At 45.0% G+C, this 19,506-nt stretch overlaps 1 protein-coding gene across 4 annotated transcripts in view; it reads right to left on the reverse strand.

Annotated features, from left to right (window-relative positions):
• Positions 1–19,506, reverse strand: part of CENPF (centromere protein F) — a 256,055-nt gene that overhangs the window by 155,563 nt on the left and 80,986 nt on the right. For all 4 annotated transcript variants that reach the window (XM_029593203.1, XM_029593204.1, XM_029593205.1 and 1 more), the window contains exons 6-8: positions 18,233–18,497; positions 8,760–8,962; positions 3,603–3,728 (exon numbers count right to left, since the gene is read on the reverse strand). In XM_029593203.1, the coding sequence (XP_029449063.1) occupies positions 3,603–3,728; positions 8,760–8,962; positions 18,233–18,497 (594 nt within the window). The remainder of the gene's footprint in view (positions 1–3,602; positions 3,729–8,759; positions 8,963–18,232; positions 18,498–19,506) is intronic.

Consider the following 19,506-nt stretch of genomic DNA (forward strand, 5'->3'; position numbering starts at 1 on the left):
GGTAATGGCCGGAACTGGTAATGGTGGCCTAGTACCGCAAGGCATAGAAAATGTTGGTGGTCTTGATGGACTGGAATATGAAGGAAGGCTTCGTAGAGCTCCAGGGAGGTTAAGAACTCTCCCGGTTGCACTGCCATTATGATGGAGCAGAGCGTTTCCATGCGGAAGTGCAATATTCGCAGATGAAGGTTGACGCACGAGATCCAGGATGGGCTGGAATGAGCCTTCTCTCTTGGGCACGATAAAATAGATGGAATAATGCCCCGTATTTACTTGGGGTATAGGTACCAGAGTTATAGCCCTCAGACTGAGGAGCCTTAGTATGGATTCCACTGCCAGTTTCTTGAGCTGGGAGTGGCAAGGTGATATCATGAACCTGTCCTAAGGGATGCTGCGAAATTCCAGGGCATAGCCTTCTCGTATGATGTCCAGTACCCATTTGAAGAGGGAAAGTCGACCCCCCCCCCCCTCTTCCCGTGGATGGGTCGGCCTAACTTTATTGGGAAGCTTGGGTCGAGCCTGAACCCGAACCTGTCCCTCTTTTGGGTTGCTGGTTCCAAAAGGACTGAGACCTCCCTGAGGGTTGAAGTGACTGAAACAGGTTGCTGTAGGGCCAGAAACACTGGGCCAGAAGCACTGGGCCAACAGGTCTCAGCACCCCTCTCCCTCATGGGAGAGGGGTGCTGAGACCTCCTTTTCCTGTCTTCCGGTAGTAGAGGCACTGGAGATTCGCTCCACTTACTGGCAAGTTTGTACAACTTGCTTCTGAACAGGAAGGATCCCATAAAGGGCATCTTTGTGAGGTTCGCCTTAGAGGTTGCATCCGCTGACCAGTTCCGCAACCATAGCTGTCTTCTGGCCGCCAGCACTGAGGTTATTCCTGTGGCCAAAATATGCACTAGGTCCGAGCTTGCATCTGCCAAGAAGGCAGTGGCAGGTTCAATCGCCTCTCTGGCATATGCCCCAGAGCTATGTGCCTCTCTCAAGGAGAAAGCAGGAGCGAGCCACCAGGGCACAGCAAGAAGCAATCTGCAGTGTCATTGCTGACGTGTCAAAGGCTTGCTTAAGGATGGATTCTAACCGCCTATCATGAGCATCTTCCAAGGCCGCCCCTCCCTCAACAGGGATGGTTGTTCACTTAGAGATGGCGCAGACCATTGTGTCCACTTTGGGGAAACACAGGCATTCCTTGACCGCTGGGTCCAAAGAATACAAGGTCTCCAAGGCCCGACCTCCTTTAAAGCTTGCCTCTGGGGCGTCCCATTCCAGATCATTCAACTCCTGGATGGCTTCCATCATTAGGAAATAGCAAGAGGCTTTATGAAGAGACACCAGGATGGGGTCCGTGCCTGGGACTCCCAGAGTCTTCAGGGTCTGGGAGACTAGTGCTGGTAATTCATCTCTGTGGAAAAAATGAAGTATGGTCCGGTTTGGTTCTAGGCCTGGAGAGATTTGCCCATCCTCTAGTGAATCCCTGTCATCATCCATGGTGTCTGAGTCCCTGTCAGGGATACTCTTGGTGAGGCGTGGCATGTCTCGTGGCCCGCAGGCAGGGCCAGGAAAGCGAGGCCCCCCCAGTTAGGGGTCAACCCAGGCAGGGACAGGGGCTGACTGCGCCTGAACAAAGACTTGGAGACCCTGAAAGAATTCCAACCAAGAGAAGGCCGCTGGGTCCATATTTGTACCAGGGGAACCGGTGTAGGGACCACTGAATTGCCCTCCTCCCAGGGAGAAACGCCATCCCGGAATTGTTCAGGTCTGGGGAATGGCCGGATAAGGTCGCAGCTGACCCATCCTCTGACTGGGATGGGCTGGGCTTGGAAATTTTTTGAGAATCCAGCCCTCCCTGGGCCTCCTCACAGTGCTGACACAGGCAAGATTCCAGGTCAGACTGTGCGGCTCTAATATGGCAGGCTGTGCAGAGGGAGTGTCGCCTGAGCTTCTTTGCTGCCGAGGACATAGCCTGTGTGGTTTGTGCGTGTAGCCGGTTGTTGTCTATCGGACGCGCACCAACTCGTCTCGGCGCGTGTATATCTAAGCAGTCGGTTGTGCACGAAGTTATGTGCACACATTAGGCGTACAGAAGGCCGGCCCGTACCGCGCGTACCGACAGCCGAAGGGGGAAAACGGCGCCACAAATTGGCATCACAGCAGACCACCACATGGAGAGTCTACCAATCCAAAAACAGGGCCTAGCTCATCGGGGGGCCACTCAACCCGCTCAGAATCCCCTTCCCTCGCCTGAGCGGAGATTGGGAACGAAGTCGGTATGGCGTGCCGAGCAATAAGACCGAAGGAAAGACTTACTGAAGCCCTTCCACATCTCTCTACTTACCTGGTCTCAGCGCTTACTGGTTGAGTACAGAGACTAACTCCGGTTGAGAGGGGAGCAGAGGGCTTTGGCCTTCACTGCTGCACTTAGCTTCTGCACCTGCTTCAGCAGCACCTGCTTCAGCCAAGGCACACCTCTGAGGGATCTCAGAATCACCTCAGGAATTCTCAACTGGGGAGGGACCCTTAGGTATCAGCTCAGTAGAGCTGGGCTCGATCTTCCTTTAAAAGTGAAGTCAAAAATTTGTTTGGATTAATGCTGCAATCCCACTAACACTGCTAGTGTGGGGATAGCATCCACATCTGCTAAGGAGATGGAGAGATACTGAAGAGCTGAGGTCACTGCAGGGGTATATCTAGGGTGATGTCAGCTTTGAAACCTGACTCCGTCTCTCATCTGCTAGCAGAGGAACACATAACCCACTGGTCCAGAGTCCATCTGGCTATACGCTAGGAAACAGACTATTGCATGGAATGTTTTATTGGAAGCTATAGTCAGAGGTTTGTAAGGCTCATCCACTTTTGGGTCTCTCTGTAGCTGTTCTAATGTTTCCACATTATATTCACAAATAGACCCAGCTATTTCCTGTTCTTGATGAATATCATTATCTGACATTTCATTTGAAGATGGAACCTAAGGTTCTACTCTACTGTTAAGATAAATGTTTGCATCAGTCCTTTTTCTCAAAGCCAACCCCCTTTTAAATCAGATATTCAGAAATATCAATAATCCTCTCAGCTTCATCTTTGCAGGAAATTTTCAAAGTGATAATGGTCATCCTGATATATTCTCTAGTAGTGTTTTATGTACCAAACAATACACACCAAATGAGGTACATAAACTGCAAGACAGATGGATAGAGCTGACGAGTGCTCTCTCAATATATCCATGGTCTAAATACTGCACTCTTACAGCAACACCAAGCAGTTCTAATTAATTTAACATTTATAAACTGCTTTCCAGATTAAAAGTCACCCAATCACCACCAAAACCCCATGCAAAGGTCAAGTGTCTCCCTCCGTCCAGAATTTCTCCAAGAACAATACTCCAGTGATACAGGGACTAGCTTAAAGTCCAGTCACATATAACAGCCTCTACCAATCCATTTTCCTGGTTTTATTAAATTGCCTCTTGCTCTCCCAGTCTTCCCTTTCCTACAATCTGTAGCTGATGCAAGGTGAGCACCGATATTTGGTGTATGTACTTTTGAGAAGTCACACATGATTTTCTTCTAACTCCCCAAATATGAACCTGCTTTTCTTCCCCTTACCTCTTGGTATTCTTTTTCCTTCTCCTTCAGTTTATGCTCCACTGTTTGTCGAGCACTTTCTGCATTTTGTCTCTGGCAGCTCAGCTCTTCAGATATCTTTTTCAGTTTTTGCTCCAGCATTGTACTCTTGACAGCAAGTGTAAAATTAATAATGCAAGTTTATACACCAAACTTTCAAAAGTATTAAAAATCATAGCCATTATAAAAGTAATTAATATCCAAATGGGGGAAAAAAAAAAAAAAAAAAAAAAAAAAAAAACTTGCTCAAGCTTGGAAGGATACTGAATAAATATTTTTTAACTAGCTTGAGACAGACTATTAAGTGTCACTATTTTCAAAGAGATAATCATTTACACTTAAACAGTTCACTACATACCAAAAATAAGCTACAATACTCAGCAACCTCTGGCACATGCACCACATGATGGCATTAAAACACCTTCTTCCAGGCACTCTGCTCCCTCTCCAATACCAGCATCATGATCACAGTGCTAGCATTGCAGTACAACTCGCAAATCAAGCAGGCAGAGAGACAGGCTGAGTGCTGTGCCGAGGAATCGGTTTTGCAGTGTGGAGACAGGATTTTCTTGGAAGCAGATGTACTTTGTCAGAAGACCCCTATTTCCCCTCCCCATTACCACAGGAGGCAGCATGGTTTGTGTGTCAGGAGGAATCCCATGGCATCTTCAGGAGCTGTTTTGGGGTTTTTGGTACTTAACTATATAGCATTGCCAATCTGTTATAAACTGATATTATAAATATAATTTTTGTAATACCGTATTTTTCACTCCATAAGACGCACCTGACCATAAGACACACCTAGGATTCAGAGGGGGAAAATAAAAAAAAAAATAATTTTGTGCTAAACCGGCTCTGTTCCTGGGTGTCTGTGCATCTTATGGAGCAAATTAGGGGAGTGCATAGCTTTTTTTTTTAATCCCCATTTTGTTTTCGGGTCTGGGGAGGGCCATTTCGGTCCACTCCCCAGATCAGAAAACTTTTCTCTCTCTGGGAACCCCCCCAACCCTTTAAATTAATTAACAACCCCCCACTCTCCTGACCCACCTCCAAGACCTGCCAAATTAATTTACTACAACCCCCCACCCTCCTGACCCCTCAAAGACCTGCCAAAAGTCCCTGGTGGTCCAGCGGGGGTCTAGGAGCGGTCCGGGAGCAAACTCCTGGGCTTGGGCCGTCGGTTGCCAGTAAACAAAATGGCGCCGATGGCCCTTTGCCCTCACTATGTCACTGAGGCCGACCAATGGCAGCGGTCGGCCCCAGTGACATAGTAAGGGCAAAGGGCCATCGGCGCCATTTTGATTACTGGCAGCAGATGGCCCTTTGCCCTTACTATGTCACAGGGACTACCGCTGCCATTGGTCGGCCCCAGTGACATAGTAAGGGCAAAGGGCCGTCGGCGCCATTTTGAATACTGGCAGCCGACAGCCCAACATCATACCGATTCACATTTTAACAAAATGTGTGGAAAATACAATAAAACAAGGCGATAGCAGGGGGAATCAAAGCCAACTGGGCAACGATAGTAAAGGTATGAAGGAAGGCATCAATAATAGAATCACAAGGCAAAAATTCAAAAACTGAAAAAGTACAAAAATTCAAACATGATATTTACAACAGAAAAGAGAAGGATACAAAGAGGTTAAGATGTATTCAGGGGGAGGAGGGTACAAAGTTCTCAACGTAGAGGCTTGTATCGAAAGTACAGGAAAGAGGGGTGAAAGCCTAGGGACAAAAGTACAATGAGTAGGGGAAAGGCTTCAAGGAAGGTAAGAGCCTGGAGGAAGGGCTCAGGGAAACAAAAGGAGACTAATCAGGGTAGGCCTGTTGAAACAGCCACGTTTTTAATTTCTTTTTGAATTTATTCGGGCAGGATTCTAAGCGTAGCATCATGGGCAAGGAGTTCCAATGGGTGGGGCCGGCAATGGAAAGAGCATGTTCCCTAGTGGAAGAAAGGTGAGCTATTTTCAGAGAAGGGACGTGCAGGGTACCTTTGTGAATTGTTCTTGTGGGGCGGTTCTGTTGCATAGCACTGAAAGGTATATCCAGCCACAGGGAGTTGTGAGAGTGAATGGACCAGGAAACTTCAAGTTGTAACCCCTTTTTTAGCCCTCCCACTCCTACACTCCTCACTCTCGTTCATACCCCCCTCCCTTCACAGACAGATCTGCTCTTCACCGTCCACTCAATTCCAATACAACCACCCCTTCCCCCTCCACTAATGCTAACATACCCTATCCCCACTCTTAACTACAAACCATACCATCACAAAAAACGTACCCTTCTCGCCTCCCTCCAACCTCAAATCCCTAGTGCCAATCATGATTTCCCCACTAGTGCAGTTTCTCTGCCTTACTACTCTATCAATTATACTCTTCAACTCTCTTTAACTAAAAAAAAACCACCGATCCTGAATGACCTCCTGATAGACGACCAGCCAGATGTCTGTGCAATTACAGAAACATGGCTAAAACAAACAGATTTAGTACTCCTGAACCAACTCCCCACCCACCTATATGAGATATTCTCCCTACCCAGGCACAAAAAAAAGAGGGGGAGGGCTCTTATTGGCAGCAAAGAAAGATCTTAAATTAATCTCTGACAGTCAACACTGCCCCCAAATTTGAAATTGGCTTTTTCAAATCCTCACAATTACAAATTTGTCTAGTATACATCCCCCTCCCAAAAGCAATACAACACCATACAATTCAGAAATTGGGGGGGGGGACTGTCTTTTATTGATGGTGAGCTTGGTTTTTATGAGCGAGGGATCTGACCAGGGTACTGGTGTACAGGTGGGAGGGTCAGAATGAAGGAGATGGGAGTTTGTGAAAATCAAGTCTAAGGTGTGGCCTGATTTGTGAGTGGGGCTGGACATGATTTGTCTAAAGCCCATGGCTGAGAAGGAGGATAGGAGGGCTTCGCAAGTGGGGGAGAGTGGGGTAGTGTCGACGTGGAGATTGAAATCTCAGAGGATGATGGCTGGAGTGTCCATATCTATGTTTGCAGTGATAAATTCAATGAGAGGTGAGGCGTTGTGGTCGAGGAGGCCTGGGGGGGATGTATACTAGACAAATTTGTAATTGTGAGGATTTGAAAAAACCAATTTCAAATTTGGGGGCAGTGTTGACTGTCAGAGATTAATTTAAGATCTTTCTTTGCTGCCAATAAGAGCCCTCTCCCTCTTTTTTTGTGCCTGGGTAGGGAGAATATATCATATAGGTGGGTGGGGAGTTGGTTCAGGAGTACTAAATCTGTTTGTTTTAGCCATGTTTCTGTAATTGCACAGACATCTGGCTGGTCGTCTATCAGGAGGTCGTTCAGGATCGGTGGTTTTTTTTTAGTTAGAGAGTTGAAGAGTATAATTGATAGAGTAGTAAGGCAGAGAAACTGCACTAGTGGGGAAAACATGATTGGCACTAGGGATTTGAGGTTGAAGGGAGGAGAGAAGGGTAAGAGTTTTTTGTGATGGTATGGTTTGTAGTTAAGAGTGGGGATAGGGTATGTTAGCATTAGTGGAGAGGGAAAGGGTGGTTGTATTGGAATTGAGTGGACGGTGAAGAGCAGATCTGTCTGTGAAGGGAGGGGGTATGAACGAGAGTGAGGAGCGTAGGAGTGGGAGGGCTAAAAAAGGGGGTACAACTTAAGTTTCCTGGTTAGTAGGAAGTGAAAAGCAGTGGCAGCACTAAGGGGCACACGCGTTTTTATTTAGTAGCCTTCATTGCGTCTTGGTGACGTCATCGGTCGGGTTCCTCGTCGATTCCGGATGACGTCGCTGGGTCGTGGGCAGAGGTATTGGCGGTCGGCAGGAGAGGAGGAAGTTAGCCGGTCTCGAAGCAGGTCTCGGGTCGCCTTGGGACTCTATCACCGGCTTCGGATGGGGCTCACAGGACTAGTGCAAAAGAGCATCCATGTTTCTTTTGCACTAGTCTTCATTGTTTCTTGCCCCTTACCACCACCCCCCCCCCCCCCCCGCACTAAGAATATCTCCCAGCTCTTGTACATACAAGTTTAAGCATTTACACGATATTGTTATACTGGGGCATGTACCCAAGTCAGCTTGCTGTCCATTTCTCCTTAACTATACCTATCAGGGCTCCACATTTGACACTATTTGCTGGGAATTCAAAGCAGCTTTAATTAACATCGCTCTGCTCTGACTTAGTTGCCTCATATTTTTGGCCCTCTATCATTCCAGAAAAATAAGCATACAAGTTTTCATCGCCAAATATGCCACCCAAGTCCCCCATTTCTTGTACCTTACCTCTCTTCAAGCACGGCTCAGTACTTGCTGAAAGCATGCTTCCAATGGCATAAAATTTAACCTTCAGGTCACATAAGATTACTCCTCCTAAATTCCTTTCCTATTAGGACAGGAACTAATAACTGCCAAATTGCAGAGGGGCACATGGTGTATGCAGAGAGCAGGTATCAGGCCTAGCTTTGATAGACTGTATCCAGTGAGGAAATTGCAGTTATCTTGCATCTTTAAAAAGTTGAGAAAAGCAGCCAAGCCCCACATAGACAACCAGAATTTCCTGCGACTTAATTTACCTCAACAATACAAGGGCTCCCCTAGTGAAGTAGGGTTTGTTGGACAAACCTGGCTGTGGCTTAAGAGAACAGAGGAATTTCTAGAAAGGGAAAGAATCTTGGCCCAAAATGGCTTGTTGAAATTATCAAAACCTGTTGTGATAGGGATTTTCTGCTGGTAGTTTGTTTTTGTCTGTCAGCAGGTCACCTGCTCATCTGCACCTGGAGGACTGTAGGGAATGGTGAAGAAACTAAAGCCCAGGCAGTTCACCACTAAAAACTGATCCCACTTTCCTACTGGTGATGGAGGAGTGTGCCAATCTGAAAGGAGAGTGTTTACATGATTGTATGTATATTTGTCACTGTGGTTCGTGGGTATAATACTGTGATCTCTCCATGATTTTAATTTATGAAAATGTTTTATTTATTGATTGTATTTTATTTGCATTATAGTCTTTGAGTTAATCTTAAAAAGTATATAAACTGAAGTAAATGAAATGAAAATGCAGTTAAATTCAAGGCTGTTATAATCCACCTTTCTTAAACCTTGTAATCTTTCTCCTAACATCTCATTTTAACGAGAACTGCAATAGCATCAGACCATACCTTGGTGGTAAGCTGATCAAATTGGGCATTTGTCCTAACCAGCTCCTCGCAGCTTTTTGTTAGACTCTTGTCTTTCTCCATCAGTTCTGATTGGGCTTTCTCCAGCTGTCTCTGCACTTCTTTCATCTTGTTCAAGTGATTCTTCAGGTCTCTCTCTTGAGCTTGCAGACTAAGCTCGAGCTCATTCACTTTGGATCTCAGCTCTTCAAAAACAAAAACACTAGCGTAGGCTCCACCTTTTTGCTAGCACTTTATATTTTCAAGCAGACTCCACTTTCTTATATCTAATATGCAGTTTCAGACAAAAATTGAGGTTGCATAATGAGCATCAAAAATACAAGGCTGAGATGGAGTACTTTTAGCCAAATAAAACATAGGCAGGTCTGAGGTGGAAGGAGGAGGAAAATAATTTATGTAGATTGCATTATCAAGCCTACAGAATTTTACTGCACAGAAAATCTGCCTGCAGGCAAAGTACTCCAGCAATTTTCAAAGCGAAAGCACAAGCTGACTTTCCATTTGAAAACCAATGCAAAGATCGCGGGTGAGAGGTGTCCACAGACTTTGCAGCAAGGCAGGCTGTTTGAAAATTGCCTCCCTTAAAGGCAAACACTAACCAGTGGTGGAAAAGGATTCCCCCCCCCCCCCCCACCACCACCACTTTGTAATTTCAATATTTATATTTTTCACTCACACCTCACAGTTGACTCCAAATTGGAGTGCCAACAAAATCACCACCAGTGCTCTACTGCTTTCAAAAAAGATAAATTTTATTGGGTTGGTATTGATGTCAGTGCTCTAACTGGGAACCTGTAGTCAATATTTATTCAACAATTTAAAACTAAAATGAAATACCCAAAAATAAAAAGCTCAGTAGACAAGTTCTAGATAAAGGAAAATTTGTTTTTACCTGCTTATTTCATTCCTGGAATACTACAGATCAGTCTAGACTCCTGGGTTTTGCCTCCCTACCAGCAGATGGAAGCAGAGAAAAATTTCATTGACACTGCCATATACCCTAATGTGCCACCTGCAGTTCCTCAGTATTGACCTGTACCCAAGACAAGATGATAATAAAACAAAAACTAACTAAACTCCAGAACCCATTTCAAGGAGGAGGAAGGTGAAATTTCAAAAAAGTTTGGAAAAAAAAAAACAAAACAAAAAAACTTTCTAACAACTACAAAAAAGAACCTCATTGAATCCTTCAACAACTCTGCATTATACATACTCTCAGCATGAGCGGGCTTTACTGAACAGGTAGGGTACTGGACTGATGTGTGGTATTCCTGGAATGAAAATTAGCAGGTAAGAACCAATTTTCCTTTCATGTTCATACACAGATCAGTCTAGACTTCTGGGATATACCCAAACAGGGTAGAACTGTGATAGTCCCACTCGAAGAACACTCTCAAAATCCGGAGCCTGAACATCCAACTGATAAGGTCTGGTGAAAGTGTGCAACAACTTCCAAGCAGTCACCTGATAAATCTTCTGCGGCAACACTTGCTGACACACACAGCCCAAGAGGTCACCTGATAGCAAGTCGAGTGAGCCCTCACTCAGGTACAGAACTACCCTTACAGATGTAAACCAAGCCAATAGCTTCCTTCAGCCCACGAGCAATCCTAGCTTTAGACGCCTTACAGCCTTTCCTCGGACCATGCCAAAGCACAGAGATAATCTGATATTTTGAAACTATTAGTAACCTTAAGATATCTCAATAACGTTAGACAAGCATCCAAACACCCAAAGTTCCTTCGTGTAAGGCATGTATGAATCCAAATTTGGAAAGGCCAGAAGCTCCACCGTTTGACTAAAATGAAACACAAACCACCTTTAGAAAAAAGGAAGGTACTGTGCGCAACGAAACCCCAGAATCTGAAATCTGTGAAAGGGATCTCTACATGACAAAGCCTGAATTTCTGAAATTATTCTGGTCAAACAAATTGCCACCAGAAAAAGTACCTTCAAGATTAGATCCTTCATAATTGCTCTCTTCCACAGTTGAAATGGAGCCTCACACGCCCCTGAGAACCAAACTGAGATTCCAAGATGGACATATTTTGCGCACCAGTGGACGCAAATGTTTGACTCCCCGAAGAAAACTAATTACATCCAGATGTACAACCAGGGACACTACCTGTACTTTATGCCAAAAACATCCCAAAGTCGCCACCTGTACTTGGAGTTAAAGGCTAGACCCTTAACTAATCCCTTCTGCAGAAAAGTCAAAACATATGAAACCGAAGCATAAGTCGGCTGCACTCCCTGACCTAGACACCAGGATTCAAAAACCCTCTAACTCTTCACAAAGGCGAGGATTGTGGATGGTCTTCTAGCCTGCAGTAAGGTGATGACGACATCCTTGGAATAACCCTTCCATCTCAGACACTTCCTCTCAAAAGCCAAGCTGCAAGACAGAAGTGAGCCGCCTGATCTGAAAATATTGGACCTTGGTGCAGAAGCCTCGACAGATGACCGAACTTTAGTGGCCAGTCCATTGCGATGTTGACCAGATCCGAGAACCATGGTGGACATGGCCATTCCAGAGCCACACAAGTCACCTGGCCCGAATGTTTCTCTATCCCTGAAGCACCTTACCCACCTGTGGCCATGGAGGAAACACAAAGAAGAATTCTCAGAGGCCTGGGTAGAACCAGAGCATCGAGTCCTTCTGCTCCATGCTCCCGTCTGCAACTGTAAAAACGAGGTGACTTGGCATGTTATCATGATGCCATTAAGTCCATGAGGAATGCAAACGTGTTCACCAATTTTCTCAATTTATGTGAAAGATTTTTTTGATTTTATGGGACCATTATAAAACCCCTTAGTTAATACCTTTAGAACATGAACTTATGTTCTTTTGATAAGTCACAGGGGTACATGTATAATCATTGGTCCATTTTAAGCCTTTTTTTTTTTTAAAACATTTTTTCAATATCATAGATTATAAAAAGTGCACTACTTCCCCATTTAAAGTGAATTGCTTCAGGCCCAACAGTACCATTTTTCGCAAACTGCTGCTTCAGGGACTGGAATCAATGTGCTTTCAGCCAAAAATTGTTTACAGTCCCATCTCAATTTTCTGCAAAACAATGAAAAGTATTTAGACATCTCATTCTGAAAGTCAAATTCTTTACAATAAGAACAGGACTTACTTTATCAGATGGACAGCATATTCTGTTTGTCATGGTGTCAACTCTCCAGACGCTCAAGTTTCTGAAGTCTACCTGACCAGGTTTTCAAATTTCATGTGATGATGTATCTTTACGAATGTGATAGCTTGTTTAATTAAAGGGATTTAAAGGGCTTCAAAATGTTGCTGATGACGTACATGCGCTTAGACTGACATCTCCATTCAGTGATTTTACAGAAAATCCCTTGTCAATATTTTAACGACATGCCATCCATTCTATTTCTTTATTAAGTCCACTTCTTGCAACATGATCATCACATACAAGATTGCAAGTGGACCATCCTGGAGAAAGTCTTGGCACACTGGCGGGATGGAGAGCGCTACTCGCTTACTCCAGTAGGAACAAGAATGGATCTATAAGCTTCATACAGTGGCCCCTTTTGGACTTAATAAAGAAATAGAATGGATGGCATTTCGTTAAAGTATTGACAAGATATTTTCTGTGAAATCACTGAATAGAGATGTCAGTCTAAGCGCATGTACGTCATTACGCAAAATTTTGGAGCCTTTAAATCCCTTCAATTAAACAAACTATCACGTTCATAAAGATACATCACGTGAAATTTAAAAACCTGTTCAGGTAGACTTCAGAAACTTGAGCGTCTGGAAAGTTGAGACGCCATGACAAATAGAATATGCTGTCCATCTGAAAGTAAGTCCTGTTCTCATTGTAAAGAATTTGACTTTCAGAATGAGATGTCTAAATACTTTTCATTGTTTTGCAGAAAATGGAGATGTGACTGTAAACAATTTTTGGCTGAAAGCACGTTGATTCCAGCCCCTGAAGTAGCAGTTTGCGAAACATGGTACCGTTTTGGGCCTGAAGTAATTCACTTTAAATGGGGAAAGAGTGCACTTTTTATAATCTATGATATTGAGAAAATGTTTTTTAAAAATGGCTTAAAATGGACCAATGATTATACATGTACCCCTGTGACTTATCAAAAGAACATAAGTTTGTGTTCTAAAAGGTATTAACTAAGGGGTTTTATGATGGTCCCATAAAATCAAAAACATTTCTAACACATAAATTGAGAAAATTGGCGAACACGTTTGCAATCCTATAGTTGTAATAGTATCGTGTTGCTCTATAAGGTGTGGATTTTTTAAATTAAGTCCATGAGGGGCATTCCCTTTCTGATCAGAATGAGATGCATCGCTTCCTCAGACAGTTCCCTCTCCAGGGTCTAGCCATTTGTGACAGATAATCCTTGTGGACATTGTCCAGCAATGTGAGAAGCCGCTAGGTGTGACAGATGTTGCTCTGCCAAACAAACCAACTCCTGGGCCTCCTGAGTCACCGTTCGACTCTTTGTTCCTCCCTGTCAGTTGATGTATGCCATCATCATTGTGTTGTCCGAAAGGACCCAAACCGGCTGATCACATAATCGTGGCAGAAAAGCAAGCATCGTGAAACATATCGCTTGCATCTCTTAACCAACTGATAGACCATGATGCCTCCCTCCTTCGACCATTGGCCTTGTGCAGACTGACCTTGGCATACCGCTCCCTGACTGTAAAGACTGGCAATGGTGATCACTATCACCCAGTTCTGGATTTCCAACTCTGCTCCCTGACTCACATTGGCCCAACCACATCACCATGAGAAACTGGCCTGGCATGCCTCTTGAGAGGACGCGCCAGATGAAATTCCTCCCATAATGGATTCCAACAGCAGAGGAGAGCCTTCTGCAGAGGTCACATATGAGCAAATGTCCAGGGAACTAGCTCCACTGTGGATGCCATAGAGCCCAGGATATGTAAATAGCCCCAGATCTTGGGTAGAGAAAGCCCCAAAAGTAATAAACCTGAATCTATAATTTCAGCATCTGCTCACTTATGAGAAATACCTTCCATTCTCGGATGTCAAAGTGAGCCCCTAGTTATTCCAGGAATTGAGACTGTGTGAGATGGCTCATTGCCAGATTTACCACCCAAGTCAGGGACCTCAACCTCTCGAGCACCTGATGTACCGACTGCTGACAGAGAGCTGCCGAATTTGTCCAAATGAGCCAGTCATCCAGGTATGGATGCACCAGTATCCCTTCCCTTCTGAGTGCCACTGCTACCACCACCATTACTTTGGTGAAAGTACACAGAGCTGTCACCACCCCTAAAGGAAGGGCTTGGAACTGAAAATGCTTCCCCAGAAACATGAAACACAGGAACCGCTGGTGTTCTGGTCTGATGGCTATATGCAAATATGCCTCCGTCGGGTCTAGGGAAGCCAGGAACTCTCCTTTGCGCACTGCCGCTATGACCGAGCACAGAGTCTTCATAAAAAACCATGGTATCCTGAAGGCCGTATTTACCTTTTTAAATCCAAAATCGGTCTGAAGGTTCCCTCCTTTTTTGGTTCCACAAAATAAATGGAGTACTTTTCTGTTCTTTTTCCCTAGAGGAATGGGAACTATAGCCCCTAGGTGCTGCAAGCAATCCATGTCCCCTAAACTGCCAATTTCTTGGCATGCGGGGTGCAAGGAAGGACAATATAGGCTTCTCGTAGCGGGTGTAGACATCTTTTATCACACTCGGGACCCACTGGTCCATTGAAATCTTGGTCCACTCCTTGTAAAAGAGCACCCCTCCCCCCCCCCCCAACGGCCAGAACAGAAGAACGAACCGTCCATGCTTCATTGTGATGATTTGGCCCTCCTGGTTCCCTGACCAGGATTAACCAGTGTTGGCTTCCATCCCCCATGAAAGGACTGCCCCAGCTTTGTCTCTGAGCTCCCAAAGGGGCCCTATTCTGCTGAAATCTCCTATTATCCCAAAAATGGGAAAGAGCTGGAAAGGAGCTCTTTCCACCCTTCGGTTCACCCTCTGGCAAGATATGCCAGTTGCTCCATTTAACCAGTTGCTCCAAGTCCTTCCAGAACAGGAGCTTGCCGTTAAACTGCCCCTAACTGCGACTTGGACCACATCCACGGAACAGTTCCTTAACCAAAGCAATCTCCTGACCGACACAGACATAATCCTGGAGGATGTTCTGATCAGGTCATAAGGCATCGGCAATATATGCTACCACTGCCTCCAGATGCTCTGCCTGCTTTGCTGCAGATGCTAACATAGGTTTCTCTGCCTGCATGTGTTGGATTCAGCGCAAGTATGCCCTTTGCATAAAACTACTGCAAACCACAGCCCATATGCCCAACGCAGACACCTCAAAGATCTTCTTAAAATGAACTTCCTGAATATCTTTTAGCATGGCTGACCCAGCCACTTGGTTGGTGGTCTTCTTAATCACCTCCAACACTGAAGCTTCCACCTTCAGAAGCGTAAAAGCTGAAGCATCTCCTCGAATAATGGGTACAAATTTAGCCATTGCTCTACCAACCTTCAGGCCTATCTCAGAGGTGTCCCATTCCCTAACTACCAACTTCCTTATAGACTTGTGGAAAGGAAAAGCCTTTACTGGACCCCTCAATCCATCCATGACAGAGTTAACTCCTTCCTGGTCAGACTCTTTCTGCGGAACCTTGATACCTAGTTTCTGAAGAACATGCAAAATCAAGGGCCATAGTTTGTCCTTATAGAAGAGATGGACCACTTTAGGGTCATCTCCTTCGGCAAATGGCACTTCCTCTGGACCATCCTCCAGCTCCAGGTCCTGAACAGACCCTACTCCAGAAAAGACATCTGCAGCTAGATTGGAATCTTCTGATTCTCCAGAGTCATCCCTGGGACTGCCCAGGTGAGCCAACAGTCCTAGGATTCTTCAAACACTCACAGATCCTTTTTCCCTGAAACCATGGATCTCTTCACAGGCTGCAAATCACCAGCAGGCTGAACCTGGGACAGAGGTCTCTTGTCCCCCGCTGCTTTCCCGGCTAGGTATGCCCTATGCAGAAGCAGCACAAACTGCGAAGAAAAGGTGAAGGAATCCCCAGAACCCCAACAGGTCTTCTTCCACCTCAGAGGCTGCCTGCCCTTTATCGGGGCCCTGATGGCCCAATGTAATGGAGGTGAGGAATCCCCTGCTGCTGCTGCCACTGAAGCCAAGATGTCTGCTGTTCCCATGCTGACAGAAGAGGCATAACAGCAGCCCCCAATGCTTTCAGTGCTTGTTTGTTTGTACCAGCAGTGCAATTCTACCCTGAACTGCCTTTCCCACCGGAGATACAACGGGAGTATAACCCGGCCTGAGAAAGATATGCATGTGACTCCCCGCAGGAGCGACAGTTTGCACTGCACACTATCTTCTAACCGATGAGGCTGGAGCCATGTGTAGCAGAAAGCACCTTCCTGCCAAGACCCCCAGCCAGCAGTGCTCTCAGCTCAGTAAGCAGAGTCCTCTGCACTAGCAAGTGCCCATCCTCCCGCTAAACACTTTTTTTTTTTAAACTTTAACAGCTGACACAAGAAGTAACAGAATAAAACAAGGTACTTCCCTGAAGATGTCATGTCGATCATGCAGAGCTGAAGTGAGACTCAACAGGTTCTCCTGGGGAAAGAGGGAACCGGACCACCAGCTATCAATCCCCCCATAGTCAAGGACTGAGCCAATCTCAAGGGTCACCAACCCCCTTGCTTGTCCACCTCAAACCAGAAGGGATGGCCCCATCAGAACCTAACAATTCCTTGGGAGAAAAGCTTGAAAGACTATCTAAAAAAATGTCCTCCCCCCAATCTACTCCAGACTGCATGTTTTACAACTCTACCATCTGCTGGAGACAGAGAAATACCAAAGAAATGCAAGTGGCACACTAGGGTAATATGGCAGTGTGAGTGAAATGTTTCTGGCTCCATCTTCTGGCAGGGAGGCAAAACCCAGGAATCTGGACTGATCTTGGTATGAACAGGAATGGATGTTTTGCTTCACTCAAGAAGGTGGCACACTGCCATGCGAGAAGCCCCTGGTTCCATTCCCAGGACTATTCTTCCGCACACCGAACTGGCTGGGGATGCTGTAAAGGCAGTGCTCACAGCACCCGTGGAGGAGGGAGTCCTGGGCAATGCCTGGTGGCCAAATTTAGAGCCCAGGACACAAGGCTCTTGAAAGAAACCCTGGTGCATGGCTTCTAGTCTAAGGACTGTTGCTACAATGACCAACCTAGGAGCAGCAGAAGAGAAAGATTTAAAATTTGAGAAAATCTGATTGATGCCAATTGCACAAAGAAAAAGAAAAGAAGAAGCTACCAAGCCACACACACACACAAAGAGCCCTAAAAAAAAAAAAACCCCACACCCCAACTTTGGACAAGATACTAGAAAGCTAGTGTGTACTCTTTGGAAGAGAGGTAACAAGAAAATTTCTAACAGCAAGGGTATGAATTTGGAAGAGTCATCAGATGTCAGTAGCCTCAGTCACTCCCAACACAATAAAAAAATAACATTAAGCATCAATATCGGGACAGTAAAAGGGGTATCCAAGAAAAGTGCACAGATATCCTTAACTATGGTTTATGCCTGCTCTACAATTCCTGCTGCCCTCCTGCACCATAGCCTCTCTGGTCTCCTCTTGTCTGTTCCCCAGCACCCACATCCTTTCCATCTGTAATCCATAATACATTCTGTTAGCTGAGCCACTAAGAACATAAACTAAAAAGTTAACAAGTGCTCAGAAATGGGTGTTAATTTTAGGTGTTAGAAAGCACCCACTAAATAGTGCATGACTGAAAGCATACCATGCTATAGCCCGGTTTGCATCCAACGTACTTTGTTTAGATGTGTGCACACTAATGGCTCAGACTGCTAGGAAGTTTTGTGTACAATATGTTATTGCGCATGCTAAACAGCCTCTGCGCACCCCATTCTGTATCTTGACTGTATAGAGGTATAAAGAAAGATACAAACATTCTTTACCACTATAATCAACTAATTTCAGAGCCAGAACTCTCTTAAGGATAACTCAAGCAAAAAGAAAAAAAATGGCTGACTTTTTTTTTTTTTTTTTTTTTTACTGCCAGCAGCTGGGAATAATTTAAGACTCCAACTGCACAGCAGTGATAGGAAATAAAATAGTGCAACTCAGATTAATTAGGCACAACTGCATTTCTAACTACAAAGGTATAGCATGGACCACCTATTCAGGTGTGCCTAGTTAAGCCCAGAGAAAAAGCTGGAAATAACAGCTGTTCCACCGGAGTCTTAAAATGTTCTCTACAGAACACTATCAGCAATTAGCACATCAGTAGTTGATTGATTTTCACCCATAAAGTCACAGCAAACAGAAAACAATCTAATCTGAAAGCAACTTCACCATTAAGTCTTAAAAAAATTTGTTACTGTAGCCTGGAAAAAGATGTACACACGAATAGAAGTACTTCAATACCTTGATTCTGATTTCTCAGTGGTTCAGTCCCTTGAGAATTGCTGGGATCTTCAGGGAGGCTGATGACGACATCTTTCAGTCCCTGCTTGTTTGGGGTCTCTCTCTGCTCCCAGGGGAAATGAGATGCAGCAGAGCCTCTCCTGTAAGGTGTTTCCTGACTGCCAGCTGGTGGCTTCCTTGGCGTATGCTCAGATTGCCATGGAAACACGGAGGAAGATGCATAGTGTCGAGCAATGTCCCGATGGGAGAACGATGTATCCATCTTCTGCAAGAAGTTTCCAGAAAACATCTTTCAGCACAAACTTCAACCACAGTCAAAATATTACCACTCAGTTGTAAACTGTAAGAAAGAAGCATGAATTAAAGTATTCCAAGAGGTGCAGGGGCATTGTCAGTTGTTTCAGCTTGTTGCGACACTTAGCTGATCCACTATGATATCAAATACCCTCACAAGCAGCCAGAATTAGGAAAAAGTAGAGTTTCTTTCAGAGGAAATGTATACATGTATAACGAAGGGGGCTATAAATTCCAGCTAACAGTTTCACATATACTAATGATTCATGTGCTGAGTCACTCTTGCATCTCAGAACAAGAAATAAGTAGCACATAACACCACAAATGAAAATCTCTATATTTATTACTACTACTGATCTGTAGCACTCAAGGAGAAATTTTTACCTGTTAATTATCTTTCCATGAATCCTGCTACACCACTCCAGTGAGTCCATACAGGTGGGTTTTGTCTCCCTACCAGCAAATGGAGGCAGAGCACAGACTTTCCCAGTGATATCATTGCCACTATATAGAAGTGGTGCAGTACTCCCCAGTATGCCTATGTCAAAGCACTGAAAAACTATAGCACATCAAAATTACAGCCTTTTCAAACAACCATGGAGAAAAATCCTAATGAAGACACCCACCTGCTTAAAAACTGTGGAAAGAGCATACAGAGTAAAGAGAGAAATGAAGAAGCATCAACAGGGAGAAACAGACCTGTTAGCCCGAAAGAAATACAGCTGTAGATTCCCGAGACCAGTAGGCCCAAAATCCAGGGGAGGTCCTGGACTGGTGTAAAACAGGCAAAATGTCTCCTTCCATTTCATCCTACTACACCAGTTCAGTGAGTTCATACAAGTAGGGACGTACCAAAGCCCACTAATCAGGGAAGGAGGATGTTAGGGCTCCTCTTTGGTAATCGCATCCAATCTGTAGTGCTTCACAAAGGAATGCTAAGATCTACCGGCACAACCACCACCGCTTTTGCCCAAGGCGAC

This window comes from Rhinatrema bivittatum, chromosome 3 (assembly GCF_901001135.1).
Source record: "Rhinatrema bivittatum chromosome 3, aRhiBiv1.1, whole genome shotgun sequence".
NCBI lineage: Eukaryota > Metazoa > Chordata > Amphibia > Gymnophiona > Rhinatrematidae > Rhinatrema > Rhinatrema bivittatum.